This window comes from Falco punctatus (assembly GCF_963210335.1).
Source record: "Falco punctatus genome assembly, chromosome: 6".
NCBI classification, from domain to species: domain Eukaryota; kingdom Metazoa; phylum Chordata; class Aves; order Falconiformes; family Falconidae; genus Falco; species Falco punctatus.
This window is the reverse complement of record NC_137585.1, coordinates 36,133,303-36,159,042: the sequence shown is the minus strand read 5'-3', so window position 1 is coordinate 36,159,042 and position 25,740 is coordinate 36,133,303. Positions and strand designations below refer to the sequence as shown.

Genomic DNA, 25,740 nt, shown 5'->3' with positions numbered 1-25,740 from the left:
ATAAAAAACCCGCACACCAACACTGAAATCTATTTGCTTAGAAGGAAAGTACCTGACTGAATTCATACATCCCTCAAAAAATTAGGAAGGAAGCAAAACGGACACAGAGAAATCTTCCCTGACCTGCCCTCAGCAGCGCTGTGAAGAGCCGCCCGCTGTCCCGGAGCCGCAGCCACCGCCTGCACAGGGATTAAATCCGTGTCACGGCGCTTCTTCACCCCCTCGAATTTACATCACCAGGTACATTTGTCTTCTGGCTTCCTTGCTGCAGCTGACAGCCGCAGGGCCTGCAACGTGCCTGTCTATGCCCGCTACCGAGGGGACGCTGCCATGTTTCCATCCGCCTGTCGCGACCGTTCCCGTACCCCAGAACACAGACCGTCCCCCTCCTGGGGCACCTCCGAGCAGCCGCCGGCGGGAGGGCAGGCGGGGATGGCAGAGCTGGGCGGACAAGCCCACCCGACGGCCCCGGCCCCGGCGAGGAGGGGGCAGGTCAGCGGGGGCAGGGGCGGCGGGGACAGCGAGCGAAGCCCGGGGCCGCGGGGGCAGGCCGAGCCCGGCCAAGCGGCGGCGCCCGCCGTGAGTCACCCGCCGGAGCCCGAAGCCTGCCCCGGGGCCGGGGGCCCGCCCTGCCCGGGAGGGGGCCGGGGAGCGGAGCCGCGGCCGCGCACCCCCCGCCCCACACACAGCCCCGGCGGCGGGGCCGCCCCCCGCGCCTTCAGCGCCCCCCACCCGAGGGGCAGCGCCGGGGGCGCCTCACAGGGCCGCGGCCGTCGCTGGGGGCCCCGGCCGGCGCGGGGGGCGGAGCGGGGCGGGGGGCGGCCCAGCGAGCACTCCCTCCCGCCGGCAGGACTCCCTCCCGCCGGCAGGACCCCCTCCCGCCGGCAGGACCCCTCGCCCGGGCCGCGGCCGCCCCGCCGGCGCTCCCCCCCTCCCCCGCCGGCGCGCGCTCCCTCACTCACCCGCTGGCCGCGCTGTCCCCGCAGGGCGCGCGCCCGACCCCGACCCGGCGGCCCCACGCGCAGCTCCCGAGTGCGCGCGGCGCGCATGCGCGGCATCCGGGCGGCGGCGCGGGGCGCTGTGGGGGCCGTAGGCCGGCCGGTGCCCAGCGGGGGGCCGCCCGCGGGAGCGGGGCTCTCGGCCGCGGTGGCACGCGTGGGGCTCCCGAACGCAGCCCAGGTGCGCGGGGCAGGGCCGGGTGCCGCGGGGGCAGCCTCTGCACCGGCCTCGGAGGGGGCGGCCGCGGCCCGTCTGCCACGGTCAGCGCCGGGCACCGGCCCGCTCCTCGGAGCCGCTCGGTGCTTTCCTGGCGTTCAGGCCGAGACGAATCTCCCCCGAGGCAGGGCACAGCCCCGCTGCCGCGGGGACACGCACCGCGACACCCGGGACAGCCGCTGGCCGGGCACGCTGGCCCGTCCGCCCGCAGCCGCCCCCGCAGCGCCCCCTGGCGGCCCGGCGGCACCTCCGCCCACCCGTTGCCAGCTCTGCTGAAAAAAACGAAGCCAGGTCCGGAACCGAGCGCTTTCGAGGGGGCGTGCGGGTCTCCGGCAGGATTTTTGCACCGTGCCGCAGTTCGCTGGGAGGGTGACGTTTTTCCCTGTGTCACTGTTACTCTTCTTAAATGTTGCAGGAAAACAAGCCCGGTGCCTTCCAGCTGGCAGCCTCTGCCCAGCACAAAGATCTATTTCCAGATGACAAAAGGTACATTCGCTGCTCTTCTCTGCACAGGGTCTGTTGGTGGTTTTTAATCCCGCAAAGGAGGAGGAAAGAGGACTTTCGCATGTTTTCTTTCTTGGTTGTCCATTTGAGAATAGTTTGAAAATTACCAGTGTTCAATTTGAATTATCCTTTTTAAACAGATGGCTGATTAAACATTAATAGCACAAGCAGGCAAAAAATAAACGTTTTAAGCACTGCTAAGACTCCCAAATGTTCGAGACATTTTGAATGCCATAGTCTAGAGGCAAGGTACAGCCAGAGCAATCTAGATGAGGGGACATCATGGCCTGAAGCTTCCCACTTATAATTATATACTTAATAGACAAGCCTCATTAAAACATACTATATTTTGAAACCCTCTTTAAGCAATGATGGCCTCAAGGACAGCAGGTAGCTTCTTTCAATTAGTTCTGCTTTTCTTAATTCTCTCCAGCAATCACACTTCGAAAAGAGTCAAATAATTCTCATTTTGTAATTTCTGAGAGTCTGAATAAATAACAACAGGTAAAGAGGGAGCTTTATATTGTACTGAAGCAAAAGAAATGGGCTATGATGTAACAGCACTGGAAGAAGAGGTAATGGAATCATTCCAGTTCAGGTCAAAGGGCAAAAAGTTTGGTCCAGTACTGAATGTCCAGTAAAGCACAGGCATTATAAAACAAGACATTCAGGGTCAGAAATAAGACCAATGTTCTTTATTTTCTCTGGCATCCAGTGAATTACAACCTCTTTTCTCTTTCCTTATCAGAGAAAACTTACTTGCAGTAGAGAATGACTTTCGCATGCCAGAGTCCACCTGCCATTCAGTATCAAGCACCTACAACCAAGGACCTGGAAAAGTAACTCTCAGTGGCTGGTTCCTAACCCACACCTGTAAATACGACTTTCAGAAGCTATAGAGCTGCAGGTACAGTATTAAGCCAGGAAGGGAGTCCTGAAGGACCACCAGTTTGATAGGCCAAGAAGTTCCATGGCTTTTCCCTTTGCTTATTCCTAAATTTTTGGCCCGTTTGCTCCCCAAATCACAATACTCTGAAAGCCAGGACAACCTTTTATGGTTTTTTGAGACACTTGTTGAGAAAGTTTAAGAGCAGACGATTAAGATGAAAATGGCAGTAGGCTCAGTTCCTCTTATTCCTGCTCTTCAAGTCATACATCAATGTTGGGCAGTAGCTGGCAGTGCTCTATATGGGGGGGCCAATGAAAGGTACTGTGATAAAGTTACCTTGTCACAATCACGTGTTTCTCAGTAACTCAGCACACAATAGATGGAGGCTCGATTAAATAGCAGGCAAAGAAGAAAAAGCCCATCTGGAATCGAAGTGGCTGTAAGGGCTGGGGGTTAAATGTACCAAATGTACCAAAATAACATGACATAGTAAACAGACCTAGTTCAATAAGGCTTTTATTATCTTTCTGTACCCACACACCTTTTCACAATATACCTAAAGTGCCAGCTCAATCTTCCCACCCATCTTGCCCTGGTACGGAATCAGCGCTGGTCGAACCTCCTCCTTCAGGAACTTTGCCACCTGTTAAAAAGAAAGAGAAAATTCGCAAAAGAAAGGGCTTGCCTTCTCCCCATTCCGATCTGCTTGTCTCACTAGGGTCTCTTGTTTCCCAGAGACACCTAACAGCCTGATACATCCAGAGTCAAAAGTGTGAAGCCAACAGGAAAAAAAGACAAGAAAGCCAAGTAAAATGAAAGAGAAATGTGTACATAATATGTACATTCTCTGGCACACAAACGGACGCATGATAATACAACACGTTGCATTACAACTCACAGCACCTGTAGCCTCTTTCCATTACTTTACCTGTTGAGGAGCACGTCCAGTGAAGGAGGAGGGATCCAACAGGCTTTCAAGTTGTTTATGGATAGGGCTGAAGTAAGGATCAGCACGGACACGGGTGATGAAGTCGTTATCACCTCCTTCCTGTTTCACAACGGCAGCTGCTTGCTGCGAGAGAACACGAATCTTCTCGTGGCAATCCTGTAGGAGCAGGGGGAAGAGGAAAGGAAAAAAGTCATCCCATTGCTACTGACAGCACATGTTCATCCCACTAACTTGTGCGGGAGGGAGAAACATCGAAGTGTACTGCACTGGACAGCATGCAAATGAGACACAGCTTGGACTGCAGTGTCTCATATACCACTATATTAAAACAAGATTTTCTTCATCCTTCCACAGCTGCCCTTTGAGACGAAAACAGTCTGAATGTCACGTATGTTCTCTGTTCCCTTATACCACTAACTTACAACACTGGAATCCTTTACACTAATTCAAATTTCCCAAATACTCTTAGGAGTCACTATAGGATTTTTTTCCAGTTGTAAAACAATGTAAAACGTCTACAGATTTGGAAAGGGGAAAAGAACCTGACCAACTTAACAAGCACTGAGACTATGTAAACTATGGCTTACATAAGGACAGATTGAAGGAAAATAATTACCTCATAAACCCGAGGGCCATTAGACATTCTCTCCCAAAGAACCTTCACATGGCACTAAGACTAGCAAAACCCTTACAACAATTTTTCTGAAAGACTTCCTAATGCCTTGACTTCCTGTGGAACCTGTAAATCTGTAAAAACAAGGGAACCCAACTGTAGTCGGGGACCACCTGCAAAATCAGATGCTGCCATGCTGGCCCTAAAACAGTCATGTGGTTGCATTTAGAGCCACCTGAGAATCTTCTCATCAAACGTATTATCCTTGGTCTATCTTCAGTTAGGAGGAAAATGATCTCCTGTTTCCTCCATCCAAATACCATCTTGTCCAGCACACCTGCATCAGGTGAACAGACCTGTCTTCTGGACGTTTAGGGGAGGGAGCTGTTTAGTAGTAGCGAAAGGAAGTGAGCTTCTGTGCTGTGAGATGGGAAAGCACAGAAAATGTAGTGTTCCACAGATCTCAGCACATGAAAACAGAACACATGAATGTAAATATGAACAGCTTTTATAAATGTACTAAATGCTATAGATTCGTAACGAAACAGCACCAGAAGGAAGGCAGGCTAATCACAAACACAAGTGACATTCACTCTTCAATTTCATCAAAACAGAGAGGACTTTAAGTACAGGATACTTTAGAAAGAGAATCAGCTGAAAAGATAACGACACTTATTCATATGATGTGCCCCTTAATAAGTTTAGTTAGGAATCTTACTGACTGACCCAGTGACAAACATCGGAGACACAGCAGGGGGTGGGTGGGAAGGATGTTTCCTGACTAATATCACGGGTCAGTTGCCACAAGTGTTCAGAGAGCTAGAACCACATATCCTACTCAAAGTTTCTAGCAAACCCTTCTGCTATTACTATCTTGCCAGTTTAACTTTTGTCCCTGATGTGGCAATAATCATAGAAGGAAAAATTACTGTCTAAAGGTAAGTGAAAGTAAGCTACTTATTAAGATGTAAATTTGATTATCAGTTTTTAACTGAATTGTGAAACTAAACAATAAGGAAATATAAGCTAATTGTATCTGGATTTATATAGTAAGGAAAACATTTAATTTCAATTTGCTTGAACACAGAAAACTGAACGAAGGACATGAACAAAGTTAATAATAAAAAGCACTATACCGAATCAGGGAAGAGTGACACTTGAATGAATGGTTCAGAATGGTCTTGCTTGCTTTTTCCTTAACAGCACTGATTCATTCTTTTAATTTATAAGGTAGCCAACTGCCAACGTGTTCCATTTCAAGAAGCCTGGCCTGTGTTCCAAGTTTCTTCAAACATTTACAAAAGGAAAACGCCTACTAGTATCTAATATAAAAATAGGTCTCCCTCTTCTCCAGCACAGCCAGCCAGATTAGCTCAAACGCAGTGTTCCTAACAGGAAATACAGATCCCCACAACTGCTGTCTCCTCAGAGAGCAGAGTCTGGCTTTGCAGCATCAGTGTAATATTAATAACTCTGTGGGAGCAGGTGGAGAACAAAGAAAGGTGAGATAGTCGGGACAAGAGCCCAGATACTTTTGTTTCTCAGGAGTCAAATACCAGGCAGTGAACAAAGGTATTTTGGACTGCATTTGTACCTGACGATTGCCCCCTGCTTTCACCATTGCCATGATTATATTCTCTGTGGCCATGAATGGCAGCTCCTGCCGGATCCTCCTCTCAATCACCTTAAACAAAACAAAACAAACAAACTGAAAAAAGAAACAGCATTATAGAAATTCTGTAGACAACTGGGATTCCCAGTGAGGTTTTCCTCTCTCTTTGAATCTCCAGGACTGGACAATGATGCAAAGATAATCTCTCTTTTTGAACTTAGCTCTGAAAATCCAGGTATGGAAGCCAATAATACATAGAAGCTACATCTTTGTAAGGGACGTTACGGTGGAAAAGATGTATAATTAATTTATTTTTTTAAACCTATAGTAAGTTACAGGACTGTATGAGATCTGTCTTGACAGTATCTTTTGATGCTACAGATCCATTTTGTAATTCAGGGAAAAATATCCTTTGTGAGAAGGTTTGAGTTTACTATCTTTTGGCTTCAACAAGTACCCTTTCACGTCTGTCCTGCAAACAGTGAGAATGTAGCAAGAATAGAGAACAAAATTCAGAAACCATTTGAACAGATAAAAATGTAATATTTTGAGTGGGAAGATTTTTATATACTTTGGCATAATTGCAGCATTATCAAGGATGCAGCACTGCATACATTATCTCCTGCTTTACCTTTGGATATACCACAAGTCCCTCGGAGATATTCTGCAGTGTACTCAGAATGATGTCAGCTGTGAGGAAAGCCTCAGCCAGACACACGCGCCTGTGAAACAAACATACCCAGGGCCCAGTTAGCAATAAAGGCCGTGTTCCAGTCTATGTTAGGTCCAGCTCATTAGCTTCTGTAAACAATTCTGTAAATAGCATTACTGTGGCCCTAAAGCTGGAACTGTTCTCCTTATTGTTCAAACATCACAATCAGAAAAGCTAAAGAAGATCTTATAGCAGTAGCTCTCAAGCTGGGGACAAGGGAAGGTTTCTTGGTTTTGGTTGGGTTTTTGGGTGTTTTTTGCCAGTGGAGAGAGGAAGAGAAAGGGTGAAGGCATACACAGAAAGCTCCAAGATAATGCAATGATTACACAGCTAGGAAAGAAGGCAGTGATTTACAGAACTAGCGAACACACGAGTATCTTGGCCTGTGTGTTCTGTGTTGCCCTGTCTGCTGATCTGACCCTTCAGCTGTAAGACATGCTACACACTCGTGCTGTGCCTGGCTGTGCCCAGCAGGGAACTTCCAAAGTTATCCACCCATTTGGTGGGGGCTTCCTCCAAGAAACCAGCTCCTGGTCACTAAGTAGGCTCCTGACAAAAAGAAATGACAAACAGAAAGGAGGGAAAGGAGAGGAGCAGCAGGGACTGACCTCTATCAGGCAAAAGACTCTGCATCACAGTGCAGCAGTTACAGCATCATTCATCTGTGACAGCAATGCCTGGCCCAGGCTAAACTGTGATCTTTTAAAATATGCTAGTACTTGAAGCATGCTACATTTAAGGCCCGCAATTCTATCATACTGTCTTCAAAAGGACTTTGCTGCTTTGTAGGTTGATTGCATTCTCTCTGGCTTGCTCTCCGTTCAAAACACTAGCTTTAACAAGAAAAACCCAAGGCACAGAATTTTTTAACTGGATTATGAAGTCAACAAGTGATCCTTTCTATTAGATGAGATGAAAACAAAATTTGAAACATTCCAGTGTATCTCTCAGCACTTGGTAGCTATTGGGAAATAAATGTACCACGTCAACTTGTATCCAATTTCTTAAAATTTACATTGTTTCCTGCTGCCTATGCAGCTCTTTTCTTAAGACTAGCAGCTGTGGAGTAAAATCCTTTTCGGAAAAGATATTCTACGCTTTCATGAAATTTTATGCAGACATTATGTTTCTGGAGACATGAGGTAACATTCTCATCAACAATCTTAACACTAGTCTATAGCCAAAACTGCTGCTGTTCATTGTTCCATAAGCCCCCATACCTTAGAAATCTAAAGATTTCTAAGATTCTAGGAGATCAAATTCTGCAACAGAAGACTACTTTGAAACTAAAACATTTCAAAGGTAAATATGAGCTTTATGCCAATTTAGTACTAATTGGAAGATGGAAGCATTGAATTTACTTGCTGTAATTTATTTAATAATAATAATTAATAAATTTTGCTCATCTCAAAATAGTCGTACTGAAGAAACAGAAAAAGCAATGTTTGCTGACCAGTATCTGAAAGACCTGCACAGGTTTTCATGAAATATTACTTAAAAAAATAATGTTTGTACTCTTTAGGATCTGAACTGCTTGTAAAGAACAACACTTTACAAAGAGATGAAAATAAGTTTCCTTAGATTATTTGGAGAGTTAAGGGGTTACAGATAAAATGTTAAATTATTCTTTGAGTGAAGAAGAGCAGGGTCAAAACCCACATTCAAAACAGACAGGGAGGAAAATTTGAGAAATGTGAGTAATGTTATGCTATGCTGTTGAAACAGGAAGACTATGAGAGCAATTTATTACCATGGCTTCTGCATCCCTCCCTCTCTGCTGGTTTCCTTTGCAGAACATCTTGACACTAAGAAACCCTAACAGTTTTCATCTGACCTTATAGAGGAAACCAGTCTGTAGTCTCTAGATTCTATTGCAACTGCTTTTCATCAAGGTGGTAACTTGTGGTTTTAGTTTAAAAATAGTATTTTCTGAATACATCAAAGGACCTTCTGGCACAAGACCTTCTGAAATTGCTGCATTGCACGATCTAAACAAACCTGTTGGCACTGTCATCCAACGTTCGCTCAAACCACTGCACAGAGGCTGTTTGAAGGGGATCCAGCACCAGAGTCATCAGGTGTCGAGCCAGGCTGCAGCAGCGTTCTGAACGCATTGGATTCCTCTTGTAAGGCATAGCACTTGAACCTGTGAAAGGAGAAATGCAGGAGCAAAATCACAGACTCAACAACATATCAATACGATCCTAGTTGAAGCCACTTAAGTTTCTGCAAACTTATATACAATATTAATATTCATACACACATCACACCTTAATTCTATTGGTTACATACACTGTTCACACGCTGCTATACAGACACTAATTGGTTAAAAGCATTACAAGCAGTTAAAAATGTTGACATTCTTTCGGTCATCAGTTCCCAGCTCAGCTCCTGTTTTTCTCCCTGCTTAACTGCCAGAGATCCTGTTTTCCTCATTCCAGGTGTGTTTCTCACACAACCATGCAGCCTTGCTGAGCAGATAAAGCTTTTATCAAGCTGCTAAAGCAAGAGCGACTTTTGATAGTCCACATGTCCCTTTTCTTCCAAATACATTGCCACAGAGAAAGAGTGATGGAAACAGGGCAACAGAAGCAGTGCATTCAGGAAGAAGAGATGAAGGTCCTCCCCAGATAAGAAAAACTTGTCAGGAATCATGTTTTTGAGTAAAGCCTCAAAACCACAATGATTTTCTAAGGACAAAAAGAATGACACCACCACATTTCGCCTTCAGATTAGAAACATCCAAATGTGGGGAGAAAAAACGTGAGAAGACATTTTGCGATTCTGCAAAACAGAAGTACTACCACATCAAAAGAACAAATGGACTTCATTTTTAATGCAGTATTTAGCACCATCTTTCTAGGCTACCCATGGCAACTTTAACAGCATTCAAGACCCCATCTGGTCAATAACACTTCCCTCAAAGTCCGATATTTATACTGCTGCCTGTTGCTCTGCTGAATGGATATCGAAACCAACCACAGAATGCAGAACTGTTCAAGTAACAGATATGACTAAGGCTTAATTTGCCAAAATCATATGCAACTATACAGAAGGCCTAAACTTTCTTCCAGTCAAGAGCCAAAACTCTATGTTTCCTTCTTCTCTTCTACCAATGTCAGAATCACATCCTTGGTGTTCTTCTGGCAAGGGTCCAGCCTAGTTTCATTGTTCCAAATTTATCTGTTTATAAAGACTAAAATCCTGTCAAGCTGAAAACCTACAGCTCCAGTCAGCTTCATGAGTAATGGAAAACCCTAAATACTCCTCAGACTCAAGTCTTCCTCTGTGGGGAATGGGTCATACAGGACTGCTTCTGCTCTACCCTCAAACCCAGGAAGTGCATGAATACAAATCTGTTTCAAATTACTTAACATCTAGAAACCCTTAGGTAAAGTGCTTTTCTTCTTTCCTTTCTTTTTTTTTTTCCACTTCTTTTTCTTTGAAAAGGACCCAAAATACAAACAATGTGAAGCCCCAGTTAATTTCAAGCAACTTCTGTCAGTGACATTTCCAAGTTTGCTTAAAAGGCTGTACCAACATAAATGAAAAGATTCATACACTGGTCCAAGAAACATCTCCCATCCCTTACCAATCTGGTCCTTCTCAAAAGGCTCCTCTATCTCCTTCAGGTTGGCCAGAAGACGAATGTCAGTACAGATCTAGAAAAAAGCCCAAGAAATTAACAAACAGAACCAAACTAACACACACCAATATATAGTCCTGTTAGTGTTCCTGGAGAAGTGTTTGCATCTGTGTCCAAGAAGTAAACTGGGGGGACAGTGAAAAACTTGACAAAAAAATTGACGCTGCAATTATACTTCCTGGCCTAAAACTCCAAATCAAGAAAACATAAGGAAAAAAGCCATGTCCACTGTATTAGAACAGAACAGGACTCCAAGAAGGGCAAATGTTTGCAGGGAAAGAAAGACAGACCAGGAGGGAACACTGAAAATGCAAAGCAAAATTACACAGTGATTTGCAAACACAGATAATGTGTGCTCACTGAACCAGCCAGCCTAAAAAACTAAAACAGAAGAAAATACCACAGATCACTTCAGTGCAAGAGAAAGTAGAGGGAGGGAACAGAGATAAATCAATGAAAAGAATCCACAAGGACAGAGAGAATAACACCGTTATCAGAGAAGCAATTAACTAGGAGCAAATGGTGAAATTTAAAAATTCATACACCACAGGAGAGACATTTACTTTAATTGGATCAATTTAGCATAGATTAGACTAATATCTGGTGCGGGATTTGTTAACCCATCTTAGAATCTGCCCAGTAAACTTGCTTTACTTGCCACTGGTCTTAAGATCTTTGAGGTCTGATTACTAGGCCTGTACTCAGCAGTGAATTTACATGATCACAAAGAGTACAGCTAAACAAGGAACACCAATCAGTATTTCTTGAGAACAGCATTCTGCACCAGGGGCACCTTCTCTTCAAGATCTAAAACATTTCTCCCTCTTCCTGATGTACACAAATAGGGTGCTCACCTTGTGTATAGATGCCCCCAGACTGGCCAGCACAGACAGGACTTCAATATCCACCTTGCGACTATAGGTCTGCCCTGTGACCATATAAGCCCTACAAATAAGCACAGAAGTTGAGCGCTGCCAACAGATACAACAGTACTACAAGACTTTGAGCAAGGGGTGACATGGCTCTTGAAGTGGAGAGCTGTCATTCTGCCCGGGTGAGAACTACTTTGGATTCAGACTGTCAACTTCTTGGGGCGGCATGGAGATGGGAGAGAAAAACAGAGGAAAAATGGGAAGCTGTGCTTTGGTAGGGAGACAAGTAGAAGTGGCCTGTTTAGGAGGTGAAGTTTCCTGGAAGTTGCAACTGGGAATGGAAGATGGGAATGGAAGATAAGTCAACAGCAGCACAGATGTCAGTTTGGCAGCTAGGGTAATCTGGGCCAACATGCACAGCAGGAGTCACATTTTGCTAACACCAAATATAGGGGACTAAGTGTACTTGTTACATACCGCTTAAATCCTGCCTTTGCAGTCACCAATCTGTCCAGCTCTTCAACCTCAGGGTGAAGAAAAACCCAAAACAAACAAAGCTCAGAATGCAACAACTCGGAAAGGTCAGCAACAGCAACAGGGATCCTTTGCTTTTCTCAGTTTACTATCAACAAATGTTCTGCTTGCTGGGAAGCACTGTCTTCCTAGATTCTGCTCACTTTCACACAAAGTCTTGTCAGTGGATCCCAGAGGGATCCCAGTGCTCTTGTAAATTTGATGCCAGAATCTCCACGCTCCCCCAAAGGGAAAAGCATTCCAGAGGGGAGAATTGCCAAGACTATGCCCTGGGCTGTCCGACTTACTTTACTATGGTCTCCCTCAAAAAGCTGCAAGAAGCTGGCTTGAGTGCCAGTGGTGCCTTTTACACCCCGAAAGCGCAGGTCATCCCGAGCCCGCTCCAGGTTCTGCAGGTCCATGCACAAGTCCTGAATCCACAAGCAGCAGCGTTTCCCCACAGTGGTGAGCTGTGCTGGTCTGAAAACAACCAAGAACAGAATGTGACTCACTGACAGTTTGCACAGTAACTCCACAAGGACCACACTCTGCTGCCGAGTCTGGTGTTAAGACCTCCTTGCAGGCTGGTCTCTCTGTCTCCTCTGAGCAGAAATTAAAAAGATCTGGCTTACACAGTAAGATGTGACAGCGCACATATATCACCAGCAAACGGTACTGAAGATACGATAGTTCTTTTCAGGAATTAGGTGTAATGACATCAAGAGAAAGCAGTAATTGTAGTTTCTCTGTGTGATAGGAGATTAAGAAATAAGTGACAATGGGTATCTGAAGGTGTTTCCCTACACAGCTTTTGAGAGTTTCTTAAAGAAAAGCGACCGGAGGCCCACTAGGCAGAGCATCTAAAGGGAGTTTCAGGGTGTTTTCCCAGAACTCTGCGAGCAGCAAAGCCCCGGCCAGCGCCGTACCGCAGCCGCAGCGCCCCGCCCGCGCCGGCGGAGGGCGCCCCCTGCCGACCCGCGCCCCACACCGCGCCCGCAGGGGCGAGAAGCCGGGGGCTGGCCAGCAACGGGGGCGCACCTGTCCTTCACCCCAGTTCTGCTCACCCAGGGCACAGGGGGCATCCTAGCTAACCTACAGCACTCGTGTGAACTCGTCAGTGCACAAACATCCGTGTACACGTTGAGATTTTAAATGATTCCTCCTGAGGGACTGTTCCTTTATAAAAACACATTCATCAGCCTCTGGGCAAATGTGCAATAATTAACGGTACTGTTAGCCAACATTTTTTATAAGACCTCCACCTTGAAATAAGTATTTGCAAGCTTCAATCACACTGTCTCCCTGAAAAGGCTTTGAGAAGAAAATGGGGGTATTATGCAGAACATAGAAGTTGAAATATTCCAAATTACCCCCCTGAACCTCTATACTATTTCAAAAAAGCACATGCACATGAACAAGGTGCTCCTGATTAAGCTCAGACATGGAAAGGAAGTATAGAAGATGTGGAAGCAGGAACAGGCGATCCAGGAGGAATACAAAGAAGCTGTCCGGCACTGCAGGGATGGGGCTAGGCTGCCAAAGCCCATCTGGATGAATGGGGTTTGGGATGTGAAAGGCAACAAGACAGACCTCTGCCAGTATGTAAGCAGGAAGAGGGAAGGCTAGGGAAACACCGGCCTGTTCATCCATGGGGCAGAGGCCCTGCTGACAAAGGATGCAGAAGAGGCCAAGGTTTCGATGCCTTCTTCACCTTAGCTTTTACAATTCTGCCTTACATACCCCTCTTGAATACTCCTTTGTACTCTTTCCAAAAGCCAAGATAAAACTGAGCTCAGAGAATCCTCCTCCAAAAAGCTGTAGATGAAGAGGTACCTAGGACTACAGCTGATTGAACTGACACAGCATATACAGCAAGACAATTAATCAAGAGACCTGACCTGATGTGCTCTCACTCTCCTTTGGGAGAAATTTTAAAGTGCCATCCTCCTGGTTCTTCCCAGGGACCCACAAAGGGATGTATGAAAGCAGATGGATCTTGAACCATAACTTTAGAAGAAAGCTGCAGCTACAGTGACAGAGTAGCTGTAGTAGCAAGTAGCCAGTAACAAACCTTTCTAAGCTGCAGCTGAAACTAACTTAAGTGACAGAAAAACAAAAAAAGAAAATGTGACAGGAAGATAGGCTTACTGCAATTCCCAGTCATGCTTTCTGAAACAGCCCAGAATACACACATGTATGTTCGCCAGGAAGTCATTCTTTATGAAGCTGTGTCAAAACAACTGCTGACAGCTAGTCAAAGCAACAGTTCAATTTCCTGAGACAAGCCTGGAGTTAGGCACATACTCCTTTTTTGAACCACCAACAATATCTTAATGACGTTCAGCAGCACCAGCTGCCACTGGTCTGAGATGGGAAAAAGGATGAAAGAAAGCAGTAGCAGGTCAATTTAACCAAAGCACAGTTGACAAAACGAAAGCAAAGGCTGATGGCTACTTACTGGTAGTGAGTGAAGCCCAAAGTAGGCAGGTCAGCATACTTCTCAGCAAAGTCGGCCAGCCGGCTGATCACCCTTGCGAGCTGGTGGGTGCAGGAAGGATAGAAAAGGTGTGGAATGAGAGAAAAAAAACCTCACAGCAGAAGTCAGCATGCTTAAGCACAACATGGTGAGAAAAAGGGGAGTGAAACAACTGTGCAGTCCTTGAATACCCTCCTTTAGTTGTAGAATATGGCGCATTTCATTTTTTCAGGGCATGCACATCATCTCTTCTTGCTACGAACTCAAGCAAGAGATGATACAAGTGGTTGGACTTCAGCTCAGACTAGTTTAGTCTTCATGCCCGCCCCAATCCTGCAGCTGGTTTATCCATGGATATTTTCTTTATTCCCAGAACTGGTCAGAGATAAAGCTGCTTTGGGTATAACTGACACATGCACATTCCAGGGCAAACTGGGTGCCAAGACATTCAGGCCAGATAGACAAAACTGCACTACAGTCTCACTATATTTGACCTTGGAAAATTGTATTATGTAGTTTCTTGAATACTGACACACTCTTAATAATATAGTTAAGGGGATGCCTAAGCTGATCCTGAAAGCAATACAGTTGTTTTCTGAAACTAGTACCTGTGGTGCAGAAAAACAACAAGTTGCTTATTAATTCCCATGGTGAGCATAGAAGCTTTGGGGAAAGACTGGAGAAAGGAAAGGAAGATAACTGCTTTCTTGAGAATAACCCAAACAGACACAGCTCCTTCCTAGCTTCCCAGCAAGGCTTAGGAAAATCCAAGTTAAACATGGGTTCTTCACAGGACATCAGTGCTGCCCACTTCTGAGACACTGTGCACCACCACCTTCTCACCTTGGGTAGCAACAAGTTAAACCCATCACGGAGGACAATCAGATCCTGAAAGAAGCAAAGAAAAAGAAAGGAAGTTTGAGCTTCATTTTTAGGACCAGACATAATGGCTTCTCTCAGAGGACACAGATAACTAAAATGTGCTTTGTCCGCTCAAAAGTCTCTTCTTAAAATGAAAGCTCTGCTTTCCTTCTTGTACCAGCACATGCAGTGAACTTGCTTATAATGAAAATGCTGGACCCATCATTGTTCCTTCTATACTATCCACAGAAAGTCATACTGGGCAGTAGAAAACCCATTTCCACTGACTGGGTATGAATGATTATTTTGGGATACTTAGCACACCCATGGAATGACAGACTAAATTATTCATCCCAAGTGAAAAATGCAGGCTAAAGACTATAGACTAAAGACAGCAGGAAAGGAAGTGGACTGGCAGCAGTCGCCTTTACTCCTTCTTTTGAGACTGAGGTACAGCGAGGTGCAAGTGTCACAAGGAGGGTGGTATTACCTAAAAGCCAAACAGGCTTGCAAAGGAGTAGGGTAAAAAATAATCACACAGATGCTTCTCATACAACAAAAGCAGTTGTGAAGTTGCAGTGATTTGGACACAGGGCAACAGCAATATATACTGAGAAATCAGGCTTCAGTTTGCACTCGGTTTTAGACAGCTTTTCACAAACATTTTACAGTTCTGTAGAACGGTGGTACTTCCTTTTTCACTTAACACACTTATCGATTCATTTGATCAATGAAAAGCTTTGTTTACCCTGAACTGATACAGGGGTTCCAAGCAGCAGCTGAAAGCTCGTGGGCTGCGTATATCAAAGGTGGCCTTGTTTTCTAAGTCAATGAACTCTTCTCCCATTGGCATAACTGACAGTCCACGTATTTCTGCATGCATTTGCAACACACAGTCTCTTATCTCCTTGAATATTTAACATGCAAGCAGAACTTTGGGAACAGTTAGTTTCCAGACAGATTGTGCTTCATATCAAAAGAAAGAAGGCAAGAGGAACTTGCCTTCCTAAGGTAGCTACGATAAAGGGGAAATTAACTTCAACAGTAAAACTAACAAAGATGCCTGAAAAATCTACTTAATATTATTTTATAAAGAAAAGTTTATAAACATCTATGAAGTAAGCAACTGTAGCTTTGTTTCGGTCAGCTCTGCAGGCAGGAAACTGAAAATATTATACTACCGTATTATCCCCTACGTAACAGGAAGTTGCTCCAAGGTGAATGATGGCTGCAGCTTTTGGACAGCAGTGGGCAAAGGTGTGAACATGGGCCATCACGTCGTGACGCAGCTTCTTCTCTTCCTCTGCTGCCATCTTGAAGTCAATGTTGTCCAGATTTGCTTCCATCTCCTGTATCTGCTCATCTGTGATAGGAAGCCCAAGTGACTGCAAGGGGAGAAGAACTTTCTTGTTCCTTTTTGTCTTTAAGAGACAAGCCAAACTGAGACAAAAACTGGTTAGATAATGTACTCCCATATGACACTTCATAGAAACATGGCCATTTCGCATAATCAAGAGCTGTAACAGCAAATGCTTTCATTCTAGGGTTCTCCAGTCTTTTCCAATAGGATAGGACAGCATTCATGCTTAGATGTTCCTCTTGGGCTTCATACGCTCCTCAATCATGCAAGATCCCTGTGCCAACTACAAACTTACAAAAATCAGACATGTAGGGAAAAGTGATACAAAAATAGTATAGTTTTAATTTCTTTTAATGAAATACACTCTTAGGGTAAAGAACAATCCAGCTATCATGTGACCAGAGAGCTTGTGTCAGGAAGAGCTGTTTGGACCACAACTAGACCTACACAACTGTAAAAGCAGACTTAGAACATATGGAGAGGTAAATGCATTTGTACCTTTCTGAAAGTACTTCATCGCAGCCTAAATCTGGAAGCTTGGGAAATCAGGTACTTGATCTGGAAGCAGGAGATAAATGCTCCTTGTTCACATCTGAAAACATTTGCTAAACCTTTTCAGCAAGCTGGCTTAAAAACAGAATAAGATACCAAACTGCAGAATTATACACTAGTATAACTCTTGCACAGCTCTATACTGGCAAGCTAACTAAGCTGAGAAAAATGTATTTTCCTGATACTGAGAGTTTAAAAGTCTCACAATGAACTTGGCATTATTACTTTTTCCAGCCATTACTGCCTTCCCCATTAGAAGTCACCAGTCAGGAAGCTCCAAGGATACAAATTATTTCAAAAGCTGGTTCTATTCATAATCAACCTGAATGAAAATAAGTTTTACAGATGGGGAATCTGGAACTAGAGAAGACAGCAAATGCAGCAGATGTGTCTTCAAGGTCCTCATCAGATAATTAGCACCCACACAACTTAAAATATGATTCTGCAAGTGTATATACAACCGTGAGTGTCCAGATAAATGAAGAGAAACACCTGGCCCCAGACTGCTGTCTTTGTGGTGTACTGATGCAGATTGTAACTACCTGAAAGCACACAAGCAACGCAAGCAGGCAATACACTCTTGCACCAAGATTAAAAACCTCTTGCCTTGTTCATACATCCATGATCTGCTGAGAAAAGCTGACCCCAGTATGCGGTCATTGACAGCCATACAAAGAGGAAAGAAATAATCCCAGGAAAAGGGATGACTTGTCATAGGAATACATGCAAGGTAGAGTAGTGCCAAGACAAATATTGTTTCTCATGATCCACAAACATCACATGATGCCTCTTCCCTGTGAGTTTTTGCTGATATTGACAGTACCTCAGGAGCAAAGCAATCGAATGTCCTTCAAACCTGTCTACATAAGAAAACTAAGTAGGAAAACTACCTGAGGGAGAACACTGGGTTTTCTCCAAAACACCACAGGTCAGCCATGTGCTGTCTGGATTGTGCTCTGAGGCTGTTCCAATAGTTTGACACACCACTATAACAACTATGACTGTTCCTCCCTATTCCTAAAGGGCAGAGCAGAGCAGGCAGATGACATGAAAGATCCACTGCAAACAGAATGAGAACACTGGCCTGCTCATCTAATAAAGAACATATGACAGAAAAATAACAAAACTGAAATTGGAGGAGGGGGAAAAGATCAATGGCTACTATAGGCTCTTATAAAATAGCAAACATGCAGATTTCACATGTGCAAAACATGTCAGTATGATGCTGCAGGACGTCAAAGCTACTTCTAGAAGGAAGAGCTCCATGAAATTTGTAATTGACTTTAAAATAACATATTGTTCAGGTCAAGAGCTCAAGATTTAATAAAAAAAGAATGAGGTTTCAATAGAAATACCACAATAGAAATGAATTTATGCAAAAAAAACCCAAACAAAACAAGTAGAGTTTTGGAATGGGCATAAACTCACATGCTTAAGCTCCTAACCCAAACTAACTGCTGTCAGTTGGGAAAAGATTAGTTTAAGGAGCTCTTCCAGTAATCACACACTTTGCTGAGGCTCCTCTTTCAACCTCCTGGTATTGCTTGCTGTAAGGAACAAAACACTAACTGTAAAGATTTTCTGCACAATCCAGTTTCCAGTGAAATAATTTTCCAGTTCTTATTTGACATATTCCAAGTGGCCTACTTGAAAATTTATACTATAAGTAGGTTGAATATTCAAACCGTTTGCCTGGCTCTGTACTTTACCTGAAGCTTTATCACTAAAATGCACGTCCCCTCTTTTACTACTTCCCTGCTTCTTAATATACTGATTTACTACAGAACAAGAGAAGGTATTGCCTACAGTTTATTCATTACTTTTTTTTTTCCATGTATCCAAACAGAAATATTATGCATCTTCAATAAGGACAGAGAAGCAACATACAAGTGTCTTGAAAGTGAGGATAAATACTGGAATAAATATTGTCCATGGTTCATTTACTACTTTCTGAAATGTACCCAAAAAGAAATACTATGTATCTTCTATAAGGAACCTAAGGAAACTGCTAATATAACTAACAGGTCACTGACAGAGCTAACAGGTGCTAAAGTAGCTGACGCTTTCAGTCCAGAGCTGACATCAGAAGACAAACTCTTCTGGAATTAGGAGACAGATAAAAATAGTAGTCTCCCCCTTTCCACTATGAAAAGGGTGCTCAAGAAATTGTAAGATTTCTCTCTGCTTTCTGAGAACAAAACTCTACAGTGGCAATGAGAGGGAAAGCAAGAGTCAAGAAACAGGGGAACCCCAAGTTCAGGGCTTGGGAGCGGAAACCTCGAAGTCTCAGGCTGGTTCTTTCAGCAGCTTGCTCTCTCCTATGGGGCAAGTCATGTAAAGTATCTTGAACAGAAGAAAGAGTCATTATCTGCTGGAATTGATATGTCAAGTGTTGAAATTATGCTTTGAACATGCAATGCTCCTTAAACATGCATTTGTGGTATTGACACTTCCTATACTAGATGAGATTTGCAGTCTGCTCAGTCCAGCATCTCAAACTGTGACAACACCTAGCATGTTGTATTTCAGAAGGTGGTTCCTATATAACACAGCACTGTAATTACATCTTCAGCTTCTAAAACATCACACTTGGTGCAGCATACTATAGATGAGGCCGCTGCAGTGGTATAATCCTTGAACGGAGAAGGAACACGTTAATGACGCCGTGCACTGCTCGTTCATTCTCCAGCATGGTGCTTCTCTACCCTTATGCTAACAGCAACAGCCAGACCTAGTGCTCGGATCACTTCCTAACAACCCCAGCACATCAAAAATGGAAATGGAAGGACTCTGCACAAAACAAATGGCAACTGCTGAGTCTGAAAGCTAAAGATATCCTGTCAGAAGACAGAGAGGTTTTGTGTGGTTTTTTTCTTTGTTTTCCAGGAACATATTACAGGGCTTTTTGCTGTCAAAAACCTGATGAGAATTGTCCTCTCAGTCACGAGGAATCAAGTTAGTGCATCTTAAAAACTGGCTGCGTCTCAGCTAAGAAGTAATGGTCTGTGTGCATACTCCTAAATGGGACCAAAGTCAAAGTAAGAAGGTTTAGCTTAAACTACACTTTCAAAATATTAACTCCATAGATTCTACTTGATGCAACAGTTTGCAATTATACGGGCATACTCTCAGTTGCTGCTTCCTAATAGCTGAATCGATACCAACCTCTTACGTTACCAAGGTTTTTTTCCCTTGGCACTTGGCCTGTTAGAAACCTCATGAACATTTTTTGGGTAACTCTTCTGCCGGCTTTAGCAAACTTATCTCAGAAATAAGGGCTGTCTAAACCCAGCTGGCTGCAGAAGTACGGGGTGGTCCTGCTGGCAGCGGCTGGCAGCGATGGGATTGAACCAGAGCGCACAGCCCCTCGGTCACGCCCCCTGCGCAGGGCACTAGCGTTTGCTCACAGCAGCACAGCCCCGCGCCCCCCCGGAACCGCTCAGCGAAGCTTTTACAAAACTTCACAAACAAGGCAAAAGTGCAAGGGGCGGGTGTGAGACCGGAGGAGGTCATTTGCGGGGGGCCTGCAGGTCCGCAGACGGGTGCGTACAGCCGCGCCTGCACACACCGCCCCCCCTCGCCCCCCCTCTCCCCGCAGCACGCGCCGGGGCACCCGGGGGTTGTTCCGGCCCGTTCCCTCCCCCCACCCGGGCAGCCCCGGCCCTGTCTCCCCGGAGCAGCGCCGGCGGGCACCCCCACTGGTCCCTGCGCCGCGCACCCAAACGAGCCCAGGGGCGGCAGCCGCCAGGGGGACCGGGACAACCCCAGCGCTCGGAGGCGGCCTCCCCCCTCAGCGGCCCCGTCCGCCGTTACCTTCTCAGCCTGGGCGAGGTAGAGCCAGAGGCGGCGCCAGGTGCCGAACTTCTTCCTCTCGCTGAAGTTGAAGCCCATCTCGGCGCTGGCGTATCGCGACACCAGCGGAGAGCGGTAGCGCGCCATCGCGTCCTCCTCAGCGCCGGGGGTCGCCATGGCAGCGGCGGCGAAAGGCGACGGAGCGATCGGGGCCGCCCGGCGCGAGCCGCCCGCCGGCAGCGCGCTATAAGGGTGTGCGACGCCCCGCCCCCTGGCGCGGAATACGGCGCCCCCTGGCGGGAGGAGGCCGCGCGCCGGGTGACAGGCACGAAGATGGCGGCGGCGCACGCGCGCGGCTCAATGAACGGGCAGAAACGACGAGTGTTAAATGCTTAGCAGCCAAACACATTTATTAGTCTTTTTCTTTTTTTTTTTTCCAGGAACCCAAAAATATTTTGTAGTTATAATGTAAGCAACTGAGTTGCACATAATACAATCATATCTTTCAAAAAATAAAAATAAAATAAAAACAAAAAAGCTGTTTAAAAGCCCAAAAAAACCTTCAGAAAACTTATATAAGTATTACACCATCTCTGTTTCAATGAAATGACGACGACTTAATTCCTTATTACTCTTAACTTGTCACACTCCAATAAAACATCACCCTTTTGTTTGTTTGTTTTTCTTTTTTTTTCTTTTTTTTTTCCTTTTTTTTTTCTTCTAAATCCAGCATGAGAAATACAGTACCTGCTATGGCAAAAATACACATAAAATGCAACATTTCAGCTTATTTGTACATTAGTAGAGTTTAAACATTTTATTGTTGGTTTTTTCTTTAAGTGAACCAGTGATTTTAAGTACCACTATACTAAAAGTAAAATAAAAATATAGAAAAGGAGGAGAAGGGGGGCAGCCAGCCATGCAAGAGCACCTTCTAAAGTGCCGAGTTTCTGTGTCCATGGAAAACCCTTCGGAAGTTCAAACCTCTGCAAGCATGTGGGATAGAAATTAAGATGAAACCTGGATATGCAAGACATTGTGTCGTCTCCTCTACGTTCTCCCCATTTGTCCTATCATTTTCTTTACTGCACACGAGAGAATGAGGGGAGAAACCCCAGCTACGGTGAGAGTTTAGTAAAGGAAGCCATTTCAAGTATAAGAAAAAACGAACACTTATAGGTAACTTGCAAATAGCATCAATATACACATAGCCACTATTTTTATTATTACAATGTCTGCTTCTGGGGGACAGTGTTTCAGGCAAGAGGACTTTACCTGTACCTTCCTGTTACCTATTTATGTGCAAAGTAGAAAAGCTGCCTTTTCTAATCCAGCCATTTTGGACATCGCTGATTTTCTGTTCTGCAACCTCCTCCCTCCACTTTGTGAGGAGAGAAGGTGGTGGCATTATTTTACCAAGACGATTAGATGAAATTAATCTATTTCTCCATTCCTCTTCCAGGCACGCCCTTCTCCCATTACTTGTCTGCAATGAAGAGAAACTTGTCAAACATCTGATGCCCACCATTAGCCAGTTTCCTGAACAAGTAGAAGGCATTTACCTTTGTAAACATAATCCCTTATGTTTGTGGAACTCAAAGCAGCATTTCGTATCTCCATCCAAGCGGTGGAGATTAAAATAGATCAGAATGCTCCCCGCCACTGCTTTTTCTCCTCCCCTCCCTTCCCCTCGCCCTCCAAAAGATTACATTTGGTTACTTCTGTTAGAATGTGGGGTTTTTGGTTCTTTAGGGAAAATACTTAGCATTTAATTCAAAGTAAACATTACAGAGTTACCATCAGCAGTCACACTGCTGTTTGTTCTGCTTTCTAGATGAGAAAGAAAAAGCATTGTGCATCAGATATTCTGCATGCTTTAGCCAGGATGTGGCAGAAATCCAAGATAATATGTGTGTAAATCCCACAGGTGCACATGCATCGTTTCACCTTCTTTCTCTGCAGAATCGCTATATGTGCTTCACCTTGAGTACTGGCAAAGATGGAGAGGGTGGCATATGGCAGCAGTGGACAGATGTTCTTAAGGCCATGGGGAGCAACGTAGGACAGAGAGGACCAGGGAGTGTCAGATAGGAAGGTTCCAGGTATAGAAGCCATATTCTTGATATTTCAAAGGCCAAATTCCAAAAGGCATGGGATCGTATGCACATCCCTGAGACGCACATCCAAGAAAGAAGAAACAGCGACCATGTGATTGGAGAGGGGAGAAAGTAGCAGAGGTTCCCTGACAGCTGTGGGATTTACCCAATGAAGACCTCATCCCTCACCACCCTCCCAGAGACATTCTGGGAGAGCTGTAAGGCATATACGCAAGCAGCATTACTATCATTCCCTCTGTTCCTACGTTTTATTGGCAGGTAATGGCTTCTGTATATTGTGGACAAGAAGAAACACTGCATTTAAAGTGTCACTGGTAACACACTGAAGTTAAATCAGGGAAGGAAACAGAAAGCTACTCTGCCCTTCATCCCTGGAGCAGCAGCATTAAGTGGCAAGGTTCTTCATATTACAGTCCCCTCTCTGGAACTACACACCACCTCCCCTTTCTGATGGCAGGAAAAGATGTGTCCACTTGAATGATGACATTACCAAAAACGCTATTAGAGGGCAGGGAAAAATATACAAGCTGATTCCTGTTTGGTGACCTGGTGAAAGAAGCAGCAAGCTCAAAGTACTTAAATCAAGTCTGAAGCTTATCTACGAGTACAATTAAGAGACTTGACCTGTAGCAACACTGGCATAACTGTATAAGGAAGAGCAAAGGGAAACTGGCATAAAGACAGAAGAGGAGGATGAGTAACTGAAACTCCATCAACTTCTGTTACTTAGGATCTGAGTGTCTGATGGCTTTAATCATTAAAAAACAAAAAGTTGCTTGCACACAAAAAAACAATGTAAAAATAATGAGCTATCTTGCTGTAAGATTTTGCTGTAAAAACCTCCTAGTACTTCTATCATGCATCTTTAAAGCACTTTACAAATATTTACTAGATGATCCTCACAGAACCCCTGTGAGGTAGGTATTATCACCCCTGCTTTACAGATGAAAAAACAAAGGCAAAAAAGTTACATGACTTGCCCAAGGCAAGGGAAGAGTAAGGGCCAATGTTAAAATTCAGGAGTTCCTGACTTCTTTCTGGTCCTGTGCTCAAAACCACTAGTTCAAACATCTTTTCTAAAAAGGAGATTAACAGATGGAAATAAAAAGCCCATTAAGTTTAGAAAAAAAGTTAAGATTTAAAAGGTTACATCAGAAGGGGAAAATGTACCTCGAGGTATTTTTGTGAGGAGTTTAAACTTCAGATATTTTTTTTTTCTTTTTTTTAAAGGCAATCTGACAGAGTGGAACCCTGATAAGATCACATCTGCAAGGCAGGCACAGATGCGAGAGTGATCATCAAGTCTATTACTTATTACAGTACTGTGAATGTCAACAAAAACAAAACTGCTGCGTGAAAACACTGAATACAGGCAGGATAATCTCTCAGTTTATGATAGTACATTTAAGATAATGCCAAGGATAATGCAGGTACCATGGTACACCATGGACAAAGGAAAAAGTCAAGTCAAAGGGTCCCTATTAACATGACAGAGCAGCGAGATCTACATTTTGCTGAGGAGACTGCTGCTGGAAGCTCAGCAAGCTTCAAGGAACACACGGTATTCACAATGACTGCATTTTGGAGATGTAAGGAAGTGAAACCTTCTTTATGACTACTACGATACCACCTCATAGTAAAAAAAGATTATTTCTTTTAAATAGAGGGCCTTGTCTACATTCCCTAACATTTCACGCACAGCCAACATTAATGCTAAGTCATGGGCAGTAATACCAGACAACTAAGCGCTGGTAGCTGCTGACATTGAAAAAAAGCAGTCCTCTTGTCATGCTTTGATCAGCACTAGGTACCACCTCCACCATCTTGCCCCCAGCTGTGCTGTCACTGCATGAGCTGTGCCAGAAACAGCAACAAAGAAATTTTTAGGGAGAAGAAAGTGTAGACATCAAGGACCAGCTGTGTTCCAATTCTCTTGGAAGAGCGCAAGGACTGTTATAATGGAAAACGAGTAGTAAATTCAAAGACGACAGTGCCTACAGCACTGCGTTTCCTGAGCTTGACAAGGGCCAGAACACAGGAGGTGGTAGATAGTTTTCCAGGTAGAGCTGGTGTCCCATTCACCCTATTGGCCCTGGGTTAACACTGCACAGATAGAATTCACAATCCTGCACAAGGTTTAGAACAGCTTTTGTTTTGCAGTCAACATTAGTTTTCTAAATCTCTGCCCAGTTACTTATTGGCCAACTTCTGAAAAAGAGCGGTTCTTATCAACTCCTTTTTATTTCAAAGTCATCACCTCCTCACTTCACCAAACTATAATGGATATACCATGGACACAGAAACTCCTCAACAGTTTAGCAAAGCTATCTTTGTCCCCTACACCCCCGTTGCAGAATGCATAGTTTACAATTCACTTACAAAATAAAGAAGCAATGCTGACCACATATGGGACCTTTTTTTTTTTTGAAAAAAGAACAAACAACCTCTTCTTAAGTTCAGTATCAAAATTCACATTTGCATAATAATACATTTCAAGGCCATTAGAGAGGAATGAGAGCGAAGCAAAGAAAACTGCAGAGTCTCTCCTCTCTTTGTCTTCCTGAATAGAGCTGAGGGATCCCACTGGAGTTTCTTTTCAGGGTGGGAATTTGAAGGGCTACAGTGACAGCTCTTGATCTTGTACACCTCATGTTTTGGGTGGGACGAAGAGGTGAATTATTAGAAAAAAAAAAACAAATGGAAGGAGACACTGCAGATTCCCATGTTTAGCTACAAACAGCTTTGAAGAAACAAAAAATTACTTCAGATTTTTTTCCTTTTAAACACTTCTACCTCACCATTTCAAAAACTTTTTTTCTTCTTGTGTAATACCCTGTTCATTTAAATGGCAACGTTAAGTGTGCTGGAAGTTGAAGGGTTGAAAAAAAATAAATTTTCCTGTTTCTCTTATTGGGACACGGACAGAGAGGGTAAAAGTGTGCCTGCACCCACTATTTAACAGAAGCTACAAAACGTCATCTTCTCTACATGTATAAATTTGTCTCAAACATCACTGTGTTTCAATTCTCCAGTGCTTACAAAAAATAAAGCCACACA

General features: G+C 44.3%; 2 protein-coding genes and 2 long non-coding RNA genes across 10 annotated transcripts in view; 2 read left to right on the top strand and 2 right to left on the bottom strand.

Annotated features, from left to right (window-relative positions):
- The window catches only part of SGSM3 (small G protein signaling modulator 3), a 31,044-nt gene extending 29,449 nt beyond the window's left edge, over positions 1-1,595 (bottom strand). For 2 of the 7 annotated variants that reach the window (XR_013929027.1, XM_080393010.1), the window contains exon 1: positions 963-1,594. The gene's annotated coding sequence lies outside the window, so the exon portion shown is untranslated. Of the gene's footprint in view, positions 1-123; positions 264-962 lie in introns of those variants that run through there. The other 5 variants (XM_080393007.1, XM_080393003.1, XR_013929026.1 and 2 more) reach the window with 4 other exon arrangements.
- Positions 102-3,530, top strand: LOC308066103. The gene is made up of 4 exons (XR_013929028.1): positions 102-240; positions 1,631-1,701; positions 2,468-2,626; positions 3,344-3,530. It is a non-coding gene; the product is annotated as an uncharacterized lncRNA (long non-coding RNA).
- On the bottom strand, positions 3,109-20,898 carry ADSL (adenylosuccinate lyase). Its single transcript, XM_080393013.1, has 13 exons — positions 20,588-20,898; positions 16,044-16,247; positions 14,845-14,889; positions 13,984-14,063; positions 11,834-12,005; positions 11,490-11,536; positions 10,995-11,085; positions 10,087-10,156; positions 8,493-8,640; positions 6,414-6,504; positions 5,765-5,854; positions 3,537-3,713; positions 3,109-3,251 (listed from the first exon to the last, which is right to left on the bottom strand). The coding sequence occupies exons 1-13, from the start codon at positions 20,741-20,743 to the stop codon at positions 3,165-3,167; spliced, it is 1,458 nt and encodes a 485-aa protein (XP_080249139.1). The 5' UTR covers positions 20,744-20,898; the 3' UTR covers positions 3,109-3,164.
- Positions 5,861-7,489, top strand: LOC308066105. The gene is made up of 2 exons (XR_013929030.1): positions 5,861-6,017; positions 7,284-7,489. It is a non-coding gene; the product is annotated as an uncharacterized lncRNA (long non-coding RNA).
- Positions 20,899-25,740: the final 4,842 nt, after the last annotated feature.